Consider the following 20579-nt stretch of genomic DNA (forward strand, 5'->3'; position numbering starts at 1 on the left):
CGTGATGTCTACAAGAAAAAATGTATGGAACTCCTTTTAAGTGAAAATTTACATTAACCAAAGAGTGGAGCAATATATCACGTGAACTTCACCAGTTTCACACGTGACGGTTAAAAAAGATATAGTAAAGTTGGGTACTCACAATTTTGGACATGAATAGCAGAAATTGCAAGGCATTTCGGAAAACAGATTATATTTTTCATACAGTATGGTCACTTTTTGTTTTTAAATTAGATATAATTTTACACTTATAAAATAGCATAACCTGAGCCAAAATTCAACTGATTAATCTGTCCAAAACAAAGCTATTTAAGGCCTAGCTGTATTGAATATGGGATTCAGATTTTTTTAAAGAATTAGGTTTGACCAGACCCAACCAAACCTGTGCCATTATTAGGTCAGCCACATTTTTCCGGGCACGTTGCAACCCTTAAGTGAGTGTGGGTCCTTTCTTTTTGTGAAGAACATAACTGAAGAAATAGAGTTTGAGCAGGTTGGAGTTGGAGACATGGGCGGTTCATCTAGCTATATGTATCGTGCTAAATGAAACATGCTAAATGGATTTTTCAGTTTTTATTTTATTTTATTTTTAAATTCTGACGGTGTGTGATACATGTACTTGATAAATATCATTTTTTTCATCAAAAACACGTGGTCTAGTTGAGGATTCCTACTAAATAGACCATGCCAACACATTTATGAGCTTAGAACCATGAAAAAAACACCAAAAAAGGCTGGAAAACCTCATTTAGCATATTTCATTTAGCATGGATGTATTATATATATATATATATATATATATATATATATATATATGAGCACAGAACATATTAGGCCCCATTTTCTTTCTGCTTGAAGTGTTTTATGATAGATCTGAAATGTTAGTTGTGTTTAGCATGCTCGATTTAGTGGGAATCCACTCTTGAATCATGTTTTTTCGATGAAAAAATATTTTTTTATGAGTCGGAAAAAATTGATGCCTTCTTAACATTTTGGATCACCGGAAAAACTTGTATACAGGTCAGATTATGGACTTAGATGTGAGAAAAAATGCAAAAAATAATGATTTTTGAAAGAGCCTAACGGGGCAGAACGAGAAAACGGGCAGAAGGAGCGCATTACTCTATAAAGGATGTTTTGGCTTCTCCGATACTTTTTACTCTCTCTCACTATATATATATATATATATATATATATATATATATATATATATATATATATATATATATATATATATATATAGTTAGAGAGAGATTGGTTCCTCCTAAGTCCATGCGATATGAGCGGTGCTAATTTTCAGTATTCTAAGTCACGTTTTGCAAATCTACTAACTCTACACCTATTCAGCATGATCAAGCTGGGAAGCCCCTGCCAGCATAGCACTTTCCCATGAAAAGCATCTGAACGAAGGGGCACTTGAAACTATCATAACCAAGGGGTGTAGGGTTCGAATACCATGAGAGTTATCCCCCATATGGCATGAAACTGTACAGTTCAGAAAACCTAAAAGTTGAGTTTCGAGTAACTAAAAATCAAATTCTACAAGCAAACATCGCGATCAGACAAATGTGCCAGTTTTTCATGGAAGCTGAAGAGCATCTATAGCCAAGCACTCTAAGACATGAACCATCTAACTTTTTTTTTAAAGGCAAGTTGGGGTTAGGCAGGCCCCTACCAGAACAACAGCCACCCCATGTGGCAGAGGGATTCTATCCTGGGCCTTCAGCTTGACACAGGACCCCGCTTACCACATGGGATACCACCTGGGTGGTATGAACCAGCTAACCTTGCTGACAAGAAGCTGATGAGGTTGCCAGACAATTAATACAAACCAATATAGCATTATGAACAGTTAAATCATGGAGGCGAGCAGTAATTTCAATCATATGAACAACATTAATCCATTTTTAAGTTAGAAATGCTTTAGGGAGAGTAGTAGGATAGGTTACATCTTGGAAAATGTACTTTTCATGCCTCAAATGCAAGATTGCCTAAAATGAAATTAATGAAAATATTATCTATATAATGAAAATAAAGTTTGCTAGCTCAAGTGACACATATATACAATGAGTCAGTAGGATACACAGCAATGAGTTTTAAAGCCCCAAGGAAACAAGTTTCAATGAGTTCAAACCATGGTTCAAAAATGGACAAAAAGTGTATAGAAGTAAAAAAATCTTTCCATTACATTTAATAAACATCATACATTTCCATTTGGTCCAACTATGTAACTCATCATATTTTTCACTCATCTCATGTTAGCAATGCCGCCCACAATCCATGGAACTTTCTTTTATGGGTCTAAGGAAATGCCTAGGAAGCTTTATCCATGAGCTGAATTGGTGCCAAAATGTTTGATTTGTTAGTCTCAACAATACAGCCATTCATGACCATCTCCTCAAGCATGAAATGAGCCTTCTCAAGGTGGAACATAATATCCAGTTCACACTACAGTTGATAAAAAAGAAGCTAAATTAGATTTTTAAGTATAGAAAATAGCTCTACTTAAAGCTTAACATGGTGCATTTGAAAAAGGTTTCAGAATCATACCACATTACCAAAGTGGCGGTCCATAGTTTCCACTAATAGGTGTATAAATTCCAGAATTGCCAGTTCATTCTGTGAAGAAAATAGAAAACAAATCATCTCACCAGATATCTCCTCCAATATAAACTAAGACTAAGCATTGACAATATCCTCAGAGATGGCATTAATTGAAATCAATTAACAACCATTAAAAAAGAAGAAAAAACTGGCATTAATCATCATCTTTGTGCATAACCTGCACCATATACTGAGCCAAACTTTAGCAGACACTGTTCGCTTCTACAGCAGGTAAATGAGCGCGACAGCACATAAGCAACTAGGGTTCAGGCTGTCTACCAGCTTGTTCAAGTTCAGACTCGTACCCAAACTGGAGTATATAGAAAATCTGAGGTCACGTTTTATATGCATGGGGGTGTAATTCCCATTTTTCTCAAAGGATTCGAACCTGAGCAGGCCACAAGCCATGTCCAGCCGAGCCTATACATCAAAGCTCAGCACAGCTCATAAACCTTAACTATTTGCTTAGATGAAACATATGAATCATCAGCAGCAAATAAATAGCAATAACAATCATCCATAACTGCCTCACAAATGCAACAGTGCATGGAGTTAGGAGCAGAGTTACCGGAAGCTTCTTAGGTAGCTGGGAAGCTCGCTTCCCGGAAACTCGCTTCGGAAGCGCGATACTCCTCGCTTCCGAAACTTCATGGGAATCTTGATTCCCCCATGCTTCTTCTATGCTTCTCACACGCATGGTCTATGCTTCCTATATGCTTTTCTCACATTTCTTTTCATGTATTTTCTTTCACGCTTTCACTCACTTTTCATGTACTTTCTTTAAATTAGTAACCATCATTATTAGATTTTAACAAAAATTTAACTCTTTTACTGAAAAATCACAAAATATAAGAATGATCAATTTTATTTTAGTTTTTATTTGTTTCTTGTTCGATTCCTATTCAATCACCATATTGCTTCATTTTTTTTAATATTTTTCTTTTAAATTGATACTTCGCTTCCTGCTTCCTATAAATTTTAAAATGCTTCGCTTCTCGCTTCTGCTTCCCGTATCATTTCCTGCTTCCGCTTCCTAGTTTGGCAACCTTGGTTAGGAGCATAATTGGTTTAAAGAAAAATAAAAGGCAAAGAAAACAAATGCGCAGACACCATATTAACAATCTTGGCAATATCTTGGCAACAATGCACACAAGTTTTTGAAACATAGGAAAGACAAGAAACAATAAAAATTCATATTAAATTTCAAAAATATTATAAATATAAATTATTGTGATAGTATAGTGATTGATATTTGAAAAGTACCTTGTGATAGTATGGTGATTGATATTTGAAAAGTACCCTGTGATAGTATGGTGATTGATATTTCAAAAGTATCAGCTATATCTATAATCATGATATGCACATATACATACATATACAGGTGCATATGCACAGACACCCATACATGAAAGATAATTTTTTTCTTTTGGAATGACATATAAGAAACTAGTGATGTAATAACCACAAATTTTTAGGCATTTATTTAAATATATTATAATATAAAATTTCATAACAATGTGATTTGGGCATGGGATCCAAGTCGCGGATCCGAGACCCATAAAGGGGTCTTTACATATATATTTATCTCGTATAAACTTATATGTACATATATAAGTGCAAAAATTTTAATTAAGCGAATTATTCAAGTGATAGCTATGTAAATAATGCATAAATGGGCTTGGGACCCACATTCCAGATCCAAGACCCAGATAGGATCCTTATGGATATAGGTAAAATACCCTATATATACGTATAAATGATTAAATATATATGAATATATATATTATACGAGTATTTTTAGGGGATCCACGATTGGATCCATTTGGATCCAATCCGTGGATCCATATCGAGTGGGAGGCGCGGGTCCAAAATCGTGATCGGGTTTGGATCCCGAGTCGCAGGTCGCAGACCCGGACCCAACCCTCTCGATAAAATGATAAAAAAAGGGGGGGGACTCTTAGACCCGGGTCGGACCCGACCCGAATCCGTAACCCGGTAGGGTTTTTAAAACCCGATCTCAGGCTACAATTTATAAAAGGGGGAAAAACAAGAATCGTGCCTAGGGCACGATTCCTGCAGTTACCGAAAGGGAGGAGGGGGGAACGGTTACAGAGGGAGTAACTGAACCCCGCGCCTCTCGGCAAGAGGGAGGGGGGTTTGGGCGATAAAGGGGGAGTGGAGAGGGTCTCTCTCTCTCTCTCTCTCTCTCTCTCTCTCTCTCTCTCTCTCTCTCTCTCTCTCTCTCTCTCTCTCTCTCTCTCTCTCTCTCTCTCTCGTGTGTGCGCGACGTGAAGGGGGCACAACCCTTGTTCGACAGCAGGGTCACCGGAGGCGGCGATATCAACCCCTCACGGTGTGCGATTCGGGTCGGCGGGATCAACCTCACGCTGTTGCAGCAGCCACCTAACGTCGATTTTGAGGTACGGGTTCTCTCTCTTGAAATCGGTTGAGAAAGGAGGTATGGACTGGATTCCATGTAATTTTTTTTGGGAAAATCTCATCTTGAAATTCCTGCCTTTTTCTCTTTTGGGCTTTCGGTGGGTCGAATCACATGGGGTTAAATTGCGAGTTTTTCACATGCTCATATCTTCACATGTTCCTTGAGAAGGATTTAGTTTCAGCAAGCTAGGGAAATTTCAGCTCGTATGGGTTTAAGGTTTCAGGATGGCTTTTTGAACCTATTAAGAACCTGGTTCCTGAATTTAAAATTGATTTTAAGTTCGATCGGTGATTTAATATGAGTTTGGGTATCATTTGTTTTGTTGGGAGTTCATGATTAGGATATGGATACATTGATTTTTTTTCTTCTTGTATGATGTCCAAATTTGTGGATTAACCCTGATTCCAATTTAAAGTTATTCAGATTTTTTTTTTTTATTCAGCATGTTTCAATACATTTTTATGGGTTCACGATTTGATGTTGTTCAACACACCAAATTTTTGATTTGTTTGTTCACCTGTTAGTTTTGGATCCACTGTTGCATAAGGGATTTATGGTACGTATGAGTAAGGTCTGCCAAGAATGTGATGTAATTGAATACACGCATGGTAGGATCCTGTTATGTCAGGACATACTCATGTTTTTTTTTATTGCATGTATCTCGGTACAAAGCTCTTTACCCAGAATAGTGATCTGTGGTTTTGGTAATGGAGCGAATGTTGTCATAAGCTCTCTACCCTAGCAAGTTACCGTGACTATTTCATCTAGATATGCATGTTTATCATACGTAATGAGCATCCGTAGGATTTAAATTACGCTTTCTTGTTAATGCATTCATTTTATTGCTTAAGATGCATATAGATCTATTTATCATCTTCATATGTGGGGTTCTATTATAACCATGAGTGGTCCAGTAGGTGTTATTTAGCACAAGCATGTAATTAAATTGATTCTGAACTTCTGGTTATGTCTATATATATTGGCGTGGAGCTTTGGGGGTTTAATAAAGGTTACTTCAGATTTATTATGTCAATCTGAATCAGTTATTTGAACCTGATTTGTTAGAATGAATCGAGCTTGCATCCATTCTTAAATCTGATGTCTTGGTTAACTAAATAATGTATTGAAAATTTGATTTTTTTTTTTAACTGTTAAAGCTTAATCGTTTTGAATATTTAATTAAACCTGAGACTAATAGGGGTTGTGCCTAGTAGTTGTCAAACAACTCAAGGGTTTTATCTGCATTACGTTTAGAAAGCCTATTATGGTCGAGATAGGCTTTGTTTAGCATAGGCAATTTATATTGGAACTGTGAAAAAACCAAACATATGAGATTGTTAATGCATTTTTAAATCTGCCTAAAACTCTGCAAATTCCTTGATGTGAAAAGTCTTGTTGTTTCTTTAAAACCCATGGCAATATCTGCCAAGAATGCACAGGATGTGAGCACTACCCACCCTAATATGATCTGACATTTCTGTTATCATGGGTGCAGCGATTCCTTTACAAAAAGGGGAATATATATAATATGCAATTTGGAGTGGATCTGTCCAAATTTTCTTTGCTTATGGGAATAAAATATGCCAAGTGTATTAGACTTAATCATATGCATACAAAGGGATGATATTTCTTATGCCCTGAAACTTGATAATTAATGCTTGTTCGAAATTATTGTTGTAAGCGAGTGTACTTTTGCATATACACATAAGGAATTTAGATGCTTTTGCAGGGTCCAAATGGCATGGTTGTTCGCATGTTTTAATTGGAATGATTCATGAATAAACTCTTGCATTTGACATAAGTATGTGCATGGCATGAAAGCATGCATTTAATGTGGGTATGTGAATTTATGCTTATGCTTATGAAATTATTATTTCATGTACAACTTGCATACATGAATGCGCATTGAAAAGCGTGTGAAAAGAATGCATAAGTGGCATACTATTTATGATTTTTTTTGCTTATGAGGGCATCGATGGTCAATTGGATCATCAGGGGCTGGGTGAGCCTCGAGAACCAGTTGTTCTCTGTTAGTTATTTTGATGCATTGCGCAAATCAGAAGTGATATTATGGTTTCTACTGCACTGTTCTTTGTTGCTACGGACTATGGTCCTGTGAAGAGCTTGGCATGCTGTTTTACAAGCTTATGTTATTAATTTTTGCATGTTGATTTGCAAATATAAAAAAGATGAATTAATAACAAGATAAAAGAAAGTAAAGAACAGTTTAATTCATGTTCTCCTTGATGTCCCTTCTTTATTGTGGGAATCTTGGAGGTTGCGGTTTGGGGGAAACCGTGAGGATACAAAAAACTCTGTGTGCGTTGTTGTTGTCCCTGAACCCAATATTGAGGTTCTTCTCCTAGCCACGATTTTAAGGAGAGTCTGTCACTTTGCCTGGGGTGGTGTGTTTTGACACAGTTGTTGATGTTTTGGTATACCAAGAAAGTGGCGCCAGTGGATGTTGTTTTCTCTGGTGTCCCCGACATTGGATGTTGTTTTACAATGTTCCGATGGATGGTGTTATTTCCTGATATCGGTCGAGGGCTAAGTTCGGGACCTAGTAATAGAATACAAATTTTGTGTTAAACTACCTTGGGAACCTAACTTAACCTCGAGGATTTTACCCGTTGGGTGTATCCGCGGGCAACAGTAACTAAAATGGAGGAACTTAAATTGTATGCATTTAATAGGGCATGCATATGGAAAGAGAAACTTTAATGAAAGATAATAAAAGGTTCATACATTGCATATAAATCATGCATATTCCTGTTATGCATTAGATCACGCATATTTGATTGTTCCTTTAGTTGTTATATATTGATGATTTGTATGTTGTTGTTCTCTAATGCGTGTTAAATGCCCTTATTGCTTAAATTGGGATCTATGTTGCTTAGTTAATGTTCTCTCATGCTTGATATTTATTTTCTTCTTACAAGAACGGTTAATTGTCTTATGAATTGGTTATAACGTTATCTCTTTAAACTATTACATGAATCTTATTTATGTTTTTTTTCTTATTTGGTTCATTAGGGGAACCTGTACGCAGAATTCTTCGGATTTCTGACCCTCTACTTTTATTGGTTTTTCCCAGACACAGGTGATCAGTGAAGTCGACTCGCTTCTGAGGGGATACGAGGGTCACATTTGCTTGAGACTGCTTCACTTACGGACAGAGTGGCTCTACTTTTGTTTTTTTTGTTTCTTTTAGTTCTTTTTATTTCCTGCAGTTGTTACTTCACTTTTGAGTTGAGTATGAGACTCTTATTGATTCATTAATAAAAGAGTTTAGTTGGTTGGTTATGGATGATAAATGTAAGTTTGTTTGTGGTGTGTGGTTATCCAACTGAAATTGGAACTGTAAGGACCCCGGATTTCTAGGAAGTTTTCCGCAACTCTTAGAAAAAAAAATCCGCACTTTTCTAAGGGAGTTGGGGTCGTTACAAGTGAATACCAGCTGCCTAACACAATCAACAAGCAATGCAAGAAAACTATTGTTTATGGCAAACTCTTCAATTGGTTCAGTCTGATAATATGAAATTTTCCTTGCAATGCCAAACTATGAATCTGATTGTCACTGAAAAAAGTAAGGAAAACTCAACAGGCAAGAGCTACAACAGATTATAAATGGAACTTGCACTCACCAAAATAAAATTCTGTTGCTTGACAAAAATGCTTGCATATTAAATGGAAAACCAGATCCAAGATTATTAGTCTGAACATTGTTCTGTGACTAGTCATTATCATCATTGGACTGCAAACCCCCGACATGTATGGACCAAGTATTAGGGTTGTCTGGTACCACATTCAGGTTAATTCATCTTGATGTGTAATCACAGTGCAAGGCTGAAGCATGGATAATACCAGTGTTGTTAAAAGTGCGCCTCGCCTCGAGGCGAGACCCTTTTCGCCTTGAGGCGCACGTAAAAAGCGCAACAACCTCAAGGCGTACGCCTCATGCGCCTTGAGGCGTACGCCTTGAGGCGAGGCGCGCCTCAAAGTGAGGCGCGCATTAAACATCGGATGGCCCGGACCCGAGTTCGACCCGGATCCGGGCCCGTATTCTCGAAAGATCGAGAACCTATGTCTTTAAAAAAGACACAGGTGCTTCGGGGCGAGGGAAAGCCCTCGCCCCTTCTCTCTCCACTCCGTCCCCTTTCGTCCACCGCCATTGCTCGCCGCCGGCCACCACTCGCCGATCACCGCCTCTGCTGAGAAGGGATCACTCGCAGTGCGACCACTCGCCGTGCGACCACTCGCCGCCGCCACTGCTGTCGCTGACCACCACTCGCCGCCTCTGCTGAGAAGGGATCACTCGCAGTGCAACCACTCGCCGTGCGACCACTCGCCGCCAGCACTGCTGTCGCCGGCCACCACTCGCCGCCGGCCCCCACCCGTCGCCGATCATCGTTTTCCTTCAGGTATGGCTTTTTCGTTTTTTTTTTTTTATTAACCAGGGGCGTATCTAGGGGGGGTAGGACTGGGCTGTAGCCCAGTCCTGCCTCCCGAAACAGTTAAAATTTTTTTTTTTTTAAAAGCCCAGTCTTACCCCAACCCTGATTCCATATGAAATAGATTTTTATCCATTTTTGTAGCTCAGCCCAGCCCTGACTGCAGCAAATAGTTTGATTTGTCCATATGAAATAGATTTTTATTAATAATTGTAGCCATTTTTTGTCCATATGACTGCGGTCCCTTGTTTTCCTTTTTTGTCCATATAACTGTAGCGATGATGATTTCTTGGTGTGCAATCAAATATGCGATGTCCTGAATTGTTTAAGCATGCATTGATTTGGTTTTTCGTCAATAATGCTTGCTTACTTGAGGCATATGAGAGAGAGAGAGAGAGCCTGGACATCTTGTGCAGAATACAGTCCAGAAATTAATTCCTTGCTGCTAAATTTGCATATTTTATTATTCTTTTGGAAAGCATCATTTGCTTTTCATGGTGGCGAATATCAATCTGCTTTGAAAAGAAAGGAACTGAAAAGGCTCTTATGGAACTTGTATCCCTTGTCATGTTGGTGGTCACTTCAGCGCAACTTCTCTTGAAGATAAAAGTTGGACATAAAGGAGCAGTTGTATGGTTATTTCAATCAGTTTCTGATGTATAGGAGCCCACCCGACCTACATTTTGGAAATAAATTTGTTGAATGAAACAATAAAAAGCAACTTTTTCTTCAAACTGACTATTTAAGGATCTCTCAAGATGCTATTAGGTCTATCTAGATGTTGATCCATAGGATATTTTACACTATAACCCATTTTAATTGAATTAATTTGTGATTTTTATTGGCTCACATCTTTGAGTATGAAAACAGTCTCAGTTTTGAGTGCTTTTACAATAGGATAATGAAGCAAACTAAAACAGATTGTGGGGTTGTAGGTTTCTTTTCACTACTGTGTAAACTGAGATAGAACACAATTGAAATATTCAAACATAATGGTGACCTCTGTTTAGCATATTCAATATATGTTTTTTTTTCGGCATTTTCACAATTTCTTGGGGTTGATCTCCGGAGTTGGTTGGTGTTTTCTTTTTGTTTTTGAGAAGAAATCTGGGATCCAAACCACCTCCACTCTATCTCTACTATGTGTGTGTGTGGCTATAAGTGTGCATTATTGAATGAACTTTGAGACCCAATTAAAAAACTGACCTAATTATATTTATTATTTTTTTCTCGTCAATTATGTTTTTTTCTAGGATTCGTATATAGCTTATACACCAAGATTGTCTATTTTGCATTTGTTTTCATGTAATGTGGTCAGCAGAATGCATGATGTTAATATATATTTTGTGTTATGTATTTTTGCAGTTGAAAAATGGCAAAAGATGTAGGATGGGATCATAGAGTTAAAGTTCCAAATCCTACTAAAGATCCCAAACTTGTAGGACATGTAATTTGCAATTACTGTCATAAACAGACTACAGGAGGCATCTATAGGCTAAAACATCACTTAGCTGGCACAAAGCATGGTGTAAGCATGTGCGAAGCGGTTCCACCTGACGTGAAAAGATTTTTTCAGAATCATCTAAAGGATCAGAGGCTAAAGAAAGAAGAGTTAGAGCAAACCAAGTTGGATATCAGGAGAAGTGTTTATTTTGGATCATCAACCGGCGATAATGTGAATAAAGAAGCTAGTAGATCAGGTAGTGATGCAAAAACAAGTGCAGCTGGTCCTATGGACCTTTTTGTGAACAAAGAAGCACGGCAAACCACAATAAACACTGCTTTCAAAAGGGATGAAAGAAAAAATGCATGTTGTGCCATTGGTAGATTTTTTTATGCAAATGCCTTATCATTTAATCTTTGCAACAGTCCATATTTTGGTGCAATGGTAGAAGCTATTGCAAATTATGGGCGAGGGTTCAAACCACCTTCTTATCATGAGATCAGAACGTGGATTTTGAAGGACGAGGTAGATTGTACTCATGAAATTTTGAAAGAGTTCAAAAAAGAGTGGCCAAAGGTTGGTTGCAGTATTATGGCAGATGGTTGGACAGATGGGAAAGGAAGAAACTTAATTAATTTTCTTGTGAACAGCTCATCTGGGACAGTATTTTTGAAGTCCGTTGACATCAGCGACATGGAAAAAACTGGTGCAAATTTGTGTCAGTTGTTTGAAGAAGTTGTTAAAGAAGTTGGTGAAAGTAATGTGGTGCAATTCATTACAGATAATGCACCAAATTATGTGGCAGCTGGAAATATGTTAACAGCAGGAAAAACATGTTTTTGGACACCATGTGCAGCCCACTGCTTGGATCTTATGTTAGAAGATATTGGAAAGATATCAATTTTTAAAGATACAGTGGAAAAGGCAAAAAAAATTACAAGATACATTTATAGTCATGCATGGGTATTAAATTTAATGAGAAAATTCACAAAAAAGAAAGAACTTCTGCGTCCAACCGTCACTCGTTTTGCCACAACATATCTTACACTTCATAGTATTGGATGTTATAAGAAAGAGTTAAAGTCGATGTTCTTATCTTCAAATTTTAGAACATCTAATTACTATAAGAAATCTGATGCTAAGAACATTTCTTGTATTGTTCTTAATGATCATAAGTTTTGGGCTGTCATATCATATGCAATTAAAGCTACACTACCTCTCGTCAAAGTGTTGCGACTCGTTGATGCAGACGAACCTGCTATGGGATTTTTGTATGAGGCAATGGATAGAGCGAAGGAAGAAATTGCTTCAAACCTTGACAATGTCCAAAGAAAATATAAACCTATTTGAGATATCATTGATAGACGATGGGACTTGCAACTTCATAAGCCTTTGCATGCAGCTGCCTATTATTTAAATCCGCATTTTCATTATGCTGACAACTTCAACCCTGATGGATAAGTTATGGGTGGCTTTTATGATTGTGTTGAAAAATTAGTTTCTGATGCAAATATTCGGTTGAAAATTACAACACAAATCGATGCATTTAAAAAGGCAAATGGCTTGTTTGGCAGAGAGGCAGCTGTTACAACAAGAAAATTAAAAAGTCCTGGTAAGTTTGCAATTATGTTGTTATTTGTCAATATTTTTTTATGTTTTTGTTAATTATGACATTCTTAATGTTTTTATCAATTTTTTATTATTTTATTTGAATGCAGCTGATTGGTGGAGTTCATTTGAGCACGAAAATCCTGAGTTGATGAATTTTGCAATTCGAATTTTAAGTTTGACATGCAGTGCATCGGGCTGTGAGAGGAATTGGAGTACTTTCTCATTGGTTTGTGACTTTGTATTTTATTTTTGAAATACATTTTTATATTTTAATTATCTTATATTTGATTATCAATGATTTGAAATTATAGGTGCATACAAAACGAAGGAATAGACTTGAACAAGAGAAGATGAATGCATTGGTTTTTGTAATGTACAATATGAAATTAAGAGAGAGAAATATGAAGAGGAGGGCTACCAAAGACCCTATATGTCTAGATCATATAGACTCAGACGATGAGTGGATTATGGAGAAGGAAGATCCAGTGTTGCCAAGTGATCCCAATTGGTTGGAGGATTCATGGTTGGATCCGAACTTCGACATAAATGCCATTGAGCATGTTCCTATTAAAAAAGTCACTTCACCTCATGTTTCACAAAGTGGTTCTAGGCAAGACATGTCTTCAAGAGATCGAGGTAAAGTTATATTCCTTTTACCTAGCTATGAATATAAATGTATTTTTTTAATTACATAACCTAAATATTTAATACATGTTTTTTTATTGAAGGAAAAAGAAAAGCAAAAGAAGTAATTGAGGACGTGGATGAAGAAAGTGTAGATGATGAAGAGTCAGAGAATGAAGATGAAGAAGAACCTATTTATATGGATTCTTCAGATGATGATATTGAAGACTTAAATATTGATGATGACGAGACACAACAAGAGCCTAGGCCCTAATTCATATCATAGAGCTATTGGCCATTTATATGTTTTTTGGGACTTTCAGTTGTAATTGTGAATGTTAACACTCTCATTTTGAAGAATTCTGGACAAATACATTAACATTTGGTTGTTAATGTTAACATGCATTTTTTAATTATGACATGATGTTGTTAGTGCTAATATGCATTTTGTTGTTAATGTTAGTTTTTTATTAAATGAATGCTCATATTTATGCAATTAGATACTTATATAGATCAAGTTGTTGCATTAATGCTACTTTTACATGTTAATCTCATATTTTTTTCGTATTTATTTAAGATTTTTTATTTCGTGTTGGTTGGTGCTTCATCAATAAAGCATTTCTTATTTATTTATAATTTTAGATCATTTTTATAGTTTTTTTTAAGTTTAAAAAAAAAATTTTTTGAGGCTTACGCTTTGCGCCTCGAGGCTTACGCCTCGCCTCAGATTTTGGTGGAGCGCCTCGCTACGCCTCAACGCTTTTAACAACACTGGATAATACAATGAGTCTCTTATGTATTATCAGTTAATATAGCCCTTGAGCTAAAAGAATCATTGTCCCAAGATAGGCTACTGATGAACAACAGGCAGTTAGAGCACCATGGAGACTGGTAACTGAAGGACCAATGGAACATCAAGTGGTAACAGGAAAATCTTGAAGCCAGTGGAATAGAAACATGAATTGACACTACCACCCTTGAAATAATGGCATAATAAAATAATAAGGCATAAGGACTGAGGAATCGCAAAAAAGAAATTTCAAATTCAAGGAGGATGGCTGTTGTGAAAGATGGAAAGGCCAAATGGGGTGGATAAAGCCCACGTGATCAAACAGCAGAACAAAACTAAGATCACGACCATGGACCTGATCAAACACTTGCAGATTCAAAAGAAGACACAAGAATATGACTTATCGCTGCACTTACAAGCACCAAAGCACCCAACCTTGAGGTTAGGAGATCTACTGGCATGATATCCAATTCAGATGTGAATGGATATCAGCTTTTCATGTTGAAATGTTGGAAAAGCAAGAACAATTTACATTTTTAGAAGTAAACATTGGATGGTATATTGTCACATTTTTGCAAGACATGTATAAACATGTTAATACAAACTGAAATAACTGGCAGGAAAAACATACACAAAATAAATCAAGTTTTTTCTGAAGATAGCAAATAAACACATTGTACGGTTCAAAGACAGCAAATAAACCTCATACTGTGACATATAATTTGGAAACTTGAAGCTTATACTTTTAATTTTCCAGATAGAACAGGAAAGAGGAAATAATTGACTAGTACATGTTGCGCATTACCTATTCAAATATGATGTCATAAGGATATTCTGTTATGGACAAAAAGAAAAAAGACTGCTCACCTCATCATTATCTACACCAACCAAGAAAAACAGTGATGCATAGCGCCTGTAGACAATTTTATAATTTCGGTGCTCAACAAATGAACACTGCATTTAAAAAAGATAAAGCATATCAGAGATAAGAAAAGTCACTGACATATGCACATTCAGTCAATCAAATATGCAGACACACACACTTACGCATAAAATTACATAAGAAATCACATCAAAAGAGTGCTGATGATGTTACAGAAAGTGAACACTCAACACCCCACCCCACCCCACCCCCCACCCCCAACCTCAAAACAGAAAAAGAAAAATATATATACAAGTATACAAATGATAGGTCAACCACAAAAGCTTGTTAAACCAAACAAATTCAGCCATATCTAATAAACGATATATCACCAAAAAATGCACCTTTTCTTCATTATAAGACTATCTTAGGTTTTCACAAGAAAAGGTAAGATACTTAATGATGCCCTCGATGATCAAAAGAAAGACCTTTGTACTGCAAGATAACAAGCATAAAAGATATATAGATCCAAGGAGTTAAATAAATAGATACCATGACCGGCTTAAACAAATTGATCCACCGTGCATGACTAATTAAGTAAATAGACATTGGATGAGCCGTATATATATCAAGGGAAAGGAGACACATAAGCATGAGAAATAATAATAGAGAACCGTAGAAACCTAACAAATACAAAAGTACATAAAACAGATCCATTACTGGATTGAACAAATTTAACCATCGTGCATGACTCAAAAAGTCAGAAGAAGACTCTTTCCTTCAGAAACTTATTCTGAAAGTAAGTTGTTTTGAAAAAATTAATACAATCATATTGGCATATTTCTTTCGCTTATTTGTAATCACTCTGAGAAATAACTGCTGTAAAATTTAGGTCAGTTATCTGTATGACAAAAGCCGAACCTATCTTGAGCAAAAAAAATCTAAAAAACACAAATTTCCATATTAAAGAAACACAAATTATGTGACAGAATTAATTCAGTGTTTATCTCTGACAGAATTAATTAAAAATTTAACAAACTTGATATTTTTTTTAATATGCTGGGAGGTTTACCCCGATTTTCTAATAAAATGTTAAAGAATTGCGTATGATCTCACACAGAGGGTAGCCAATCCGGTGGCTTGTCCTTCTAATACGAGTCATTACCATAACGTAGCATGAATAATATCTGACCCAATGCCTGCAGCGGTGCATGGCACAAGACCTTATCAATCTGAAAATGACAGGTAAAAGAGCCCACATCAGCTATGCGTCCTCGACCCTCTAATGCGTTAGTAATAATCGTATACCATCTAGTGACATTAGAAATCAGGACTACGCAGCAAGGCTCAATTTCAGTTAAGACCAGAACAGCAATGGATTTCAACTGGCATGGACAAATGACTCTTTTTTATACCACCGATCAAAAGGATTTTATCTCTAGAATAATCAGCATACAAAAGGAGATCAAAATTTTTGAAAGACATTGAGGCAAAACGCACAACCAAATTCCAGTCATCTAACATACGGTAACTCAATGGTTCCTCTCAGATATTCATCACGAACATAATGACAATCCATCGCAATGTTTTGGGTTTGCTCATGGAATGTGTGGTTGCTTGCAATATAAATTGCACTCTTATTATTACAGCACATCTTCGAAGGTTTTGAGATTTCTGAAAAGTCCTCTTAGCCATACAAGTTCCATAGTTGTCGTAGTCATTGCACGATATTCATCTTCTATTGAAGGTAGAGATACTTTTTACTGCTTCTTATATCTCCACAAAATCAAAGAGTCACCTAAAAATACACAAAAATTGCTAATTGAGATTCTATCATTGGGATCTTCTCTCCAATCAGCATCAGTATAGGCATGTAAATCTAATGACGAAAATGGGGATAACAAAGCTCCCTTGGTTATAGTATACTTGACATATCTGACAATTCTCAATACAGCACTCATGTGCACAGTGGTCAGAGCATGTTGAAATTGGCTGACAGAGTGAATTGCATGAGTTATATCTGACCGAGTGATAGACAAGTGAGAGACCCAACAAGTTGGCGGTAAGGTGTAGGATCTTCGAGCACAGTCTCATCTTCTAGTTTTAATTTAGCATTAATCACTTCAGAGATTTTTTATCTTCTTGTTATCTAAAATACTAGACTTAGCAACAAATTTCATTTGAGAAAGAATGTACCATTTGAGAAAGAGTACGCAACTTTAATACCTAAGAAATATCTTAAAAAACATAAGTCAGACAAATCAAAAAAATTCTTTTAAAATATTTTTAATATTACTAACTCTCTGTTTGTCACTTCTGGTGATTATCACATCATCTATATAAAGTACAAGAATAACTTTAGAACAAAAAAACAGTGTCAGTATAGCATAAATGAAAACCCAGATGAGTCATTACATTACTAAATTTATCATGCCAAGCTTTTAGAGATTGTTTAAGACCATACAAAGTTTTTTTAAGTTTAAGAATTTTACTTTTTTTAATACAAAACCCCGATGAAGGATCTATATAAACCTCATTTAATTCACCATTAAAAAAAGCATTTTTAACATCTAGTTGGTATATGGGCCATTTTTTAATAGATGCAACGGCTACGAGTATCCTAACACTAATTATTTTAACTATTTGGGCAAAAAATTCTTCATAGTCAATTTCATATTTTTGATAGTACCCTTTAGCCACTAACCTAGCTTTATATCTTTCTAAAGTCTCACCACTCTTGGTTTTAATTTTAAAAACTCATCTACATCCTATAAATTTATTTCCTATAAGTAATGAAGTTATTTCTCATGTTTTAACCTTTTCAAGGGTTTTAAGTTCTATATTCATTGTTTTAACCCATTGTGAAAGATTTTTTGCTTCATTTATAATGTGATGGTTCACGAATTGAATGTAAAGCTATTAGACATGCTCTATAATTTTGTGTCAATGTGTCATAAGACACAAACCTACTTGGTAGGTTGGAGACACGATTGAATCTTTTAAATGAGGTTTCTTTTAAAGACGAATTTTGTGAATATTTTTCAAAAGCATTTAGAGGATTCTTTTGCTCCCGCCAGGTATATATTTGTATGGGTTTATCAACAATATTATAATTTCTTATAGGTGATTTCGCATCATTATCATTTGAATGCACATTATTATCACCATTTTTATTATCATTCAAGGTATTATCATTGCTATCATTCAAAGAATCATCACAAGAAAACTCTTCTTGTGGCAAGAGGTCAAATAGAAAAACATAATCTACTTTATTTTCCTTGGTTCTGTTAAAACCATTTTCATTTTTTAAAAAGGTTACATCTTTAAAAACATATATTTTGTTGCTCTTAGGGTCAAAACATCTATATCCTTTTAGGTTTTCTATGTAACCCATGAATATACATTCAATGGCTTTTGGAGATAAATTACCTCTTTTATGTAAGAGTACAAAACACTTAAAACCAAAAATTCACAACTGCGTGAAATCGGTTGTTCTTTTATGTTCATAAGAAGATACATTTTTTAAGGATGATGAGGTCATTCTATTTATCAAATATGTTGATGTTAGAATGGCTTCGACCCAAAAACTTTTTGAAATATCTTTAGAAATAAGTAGTGTCCTAGTGGTTTCTATAATATGCTTATGTTTTCTTTCGGCTAATCCATTTTGTTGGAGACTTCTAGTACATGACTTTTGGTAACAGATCCCATGTTCTAAATAATTTTGAAACTCATTAGATAGGTATTCAACTCCGCCTGTGTAGTTATACACTGCCGGTCCCAAGCCCGGATAAAGGAGGAGGGTTGCGGTAGGCCTGTGACAGCCAGCATAAAAACTTTGTCATATCCTATGAAAATGAACCAATATGAGAATTTCGTTGGGGCGTTCCCTACTGAGCGACGCGCTGTACTCTCTAGGCCCGGAGGCAGTGATAAATGTGCAAGGGTGGCTAGGTCGTCGCCCAGAAGCGACGCGTCACACCGGCGCCCGGGTGTGGTGTCAAATAGGCAAGGGTTCCCTCACTTTGTTGGACGGGTGGGGGTAAAGAAGTTAGTCCAAGACCATAAAATTAGGTTAGCCACTTGGAACATAGGGTCTTTAACTGGTAAGTTGGTAGAGTTAGTAGATGTTATGTGTAGGAGAAAGATTGATATTTTATGTCTTCAAGAGACCAAATGGGTAGGTGAGAAAGCTAAAGTGATAGAACCTTGGGGATATAAGATTTGGTATACAGGAATAAATAGGAATAGGAATGGAGTAGGGATTGTTATGAGTCGTCAGTTTATAGATAATGTAGTTGAGGTCCGTAGGAAGGGTGATAGAATTTTACTTATTAAATTAGTATTAGGTACGGATATTATTAATATTATTAGTGTTTATGCACCTCAAGTAGGTTTAGATGATTCCATTAAGCATCAATTTTGGGAAGATTTAGATGGAGTAGTACAAGAGACATCTTATGGAGAAAAGCTTTTCATCGGCGGTGACCTTAATGGACATGTAGGCATTAGTAGGGATGGATTTGAGAATATCCATGGAGGCTATGGTATAGGAGAAAGAAATGAAAGTGGAGAAAGGATTTTAGATTTTTGTTTGTCCTATGATATGATCTTAGCAAACACTTGGTTTAGGAAGAGGGAGTCTCACCTAGTAACATTTAAAAGTGGGGTTAATACGAGTCAAATAGATTTTTTCCTACTTAGAAAGAGAGATAGGGGTTGTTGCATCGATTGTAAGGTTATAACAGGAGAAAGTGTAGCTACACAACATAGAGTCTTAATTTTAGATCTTAGAATTAGACAATGCCGCAAAAGGGATAGACATAGGATAGATCCTAGAATTAAGTGGTGGGCACTGAAAGGAGCTAAACAAGGAATGTTTGTAGAGCAGGTAGTTAAGGAAGTTGATTGGTGTCTCGAGGAGGATTCAGAATCAATGTGGAATAAGATAGCGGGTGGTATGAGAAAAGTAGCTAAGGAGGTATTGGGTGAGTCTAAAGGTGGTGCACCACTAGGTAAGGATACATCATGGTGGAACGAGGATGTCAAATTAGCTATTAAGGTTAAAAGAGAGTGTTATAGAAATCTAAGTAAGAGTCGTGATAATGAGAATTTGGAGAAGTATATGATAGCAAAGAAGGAAGCTAAAAAAGTTGTTCGAAACGCGAGGGCTAAGGTATATAAGGAGGTTTATGACAAGTTGGATACCAAAGAAGGCGAGAAGGATATTTATAGGCTTGCAAAGATGAGAGATAGGAAATCGAAGGATTTGGGTATGGTTAGATGTATCAAAGATGAAACGCAAAGGGTTTTAGTCAAAGATGAGGAGATTAAGGAGAGATGGAAAGATTATTTTGATAAGCTATTTAATGATAGTCATGCTCAAGATCTTGGAGACTTCTCCATTCCTTTTCATGAGATAAATCGTGACTTCATGCGCAAGATTCAAAAGAAAGAAATTGCAGAGGTTTTGAAGAAAATGAAATCAAGAAGGGCAGTTGGCCCAGATGGTATATCTATCGAGGCTTGGAAATGCTTGGGAGAGAAAGGTTTAGAATGGTTGACAAATCTTTTTAACTTGATTTGGCGAACAAATAAGATGCCTAATGAGTGGAGGAAGAGTACTTTGGTGCCTTTATATAAGAATAAGGGTGATATACAAGATTGCACAAACTATCGTGGTATAAAACTCATGAGTCATACTATGAAACTTTGGGAGAGGGTGATTGAGTCTAGGTTGAGGAAGGTTGTCA

The 20579-nt window shown here is 36.3% G+C and overlaps 2 protein-coding genes across 2 annotated transcripts in view; one reads left to right on the top strand and one right to left on the bottom strand.

The window, feature by feature from the left end:
- Positions 1–2162: 2162 nt before the first annotated feature.
- The window catches only part of LOC149814979 (AP-4 complex subunit sigma), a 33394-nt gene continuing 14977 nt past the window's right edge, over positions 2163–20579 (bottom strand). The window contains exons 2-4 of the mRNA XM_089988376.1: positions 14832–14918; positions 2551–2619; positions 2163–2448 (exon numbers count right to left, since the gene is read on the bottom strand). Coding sequence (XP_089844502.1) covers positions 2314–2448; positions 2551–2619; positions 14832–14918 — 291 coding nt within the window. The 3' untranslated portion in view covers positions 2163–2313. The remainder of the gene's footprint in view (positions 2449–2550; positions 2620–14831; positions 14919–20579) is intronic.
- Positions 12404–13615, top strand: LOC149814980 (uncharacterized). Its single transcript, XM_089988377.1, has 4 exons — positions 12404–12551; positions 12658–12776; positions 12862–13186; positions 13279–13615. Exons 1-4 carry the CDS (start codon positions 12404–12406, stop codon positions 13446–13448), a joined length of 762 nt encoding a protein of 253 aa, XP_089844503.1. The 3' UTR covers positions 13449–13615.

Source organism: Nuphar pumila, chromosome 15 (genome assembly GCF_984573655.1).
Source record: "Nuphar pumila chromosome 15, dmNupPumi1.hap1.1, whole genome shotgun sequence".
Lineage (NCBI taxonomy): Eukaryota > Viridiplantae > Streptophyta > Magnoliopsida > Nymphaeales > Nymphaeaceae > Nuphar > Nuphar pumila.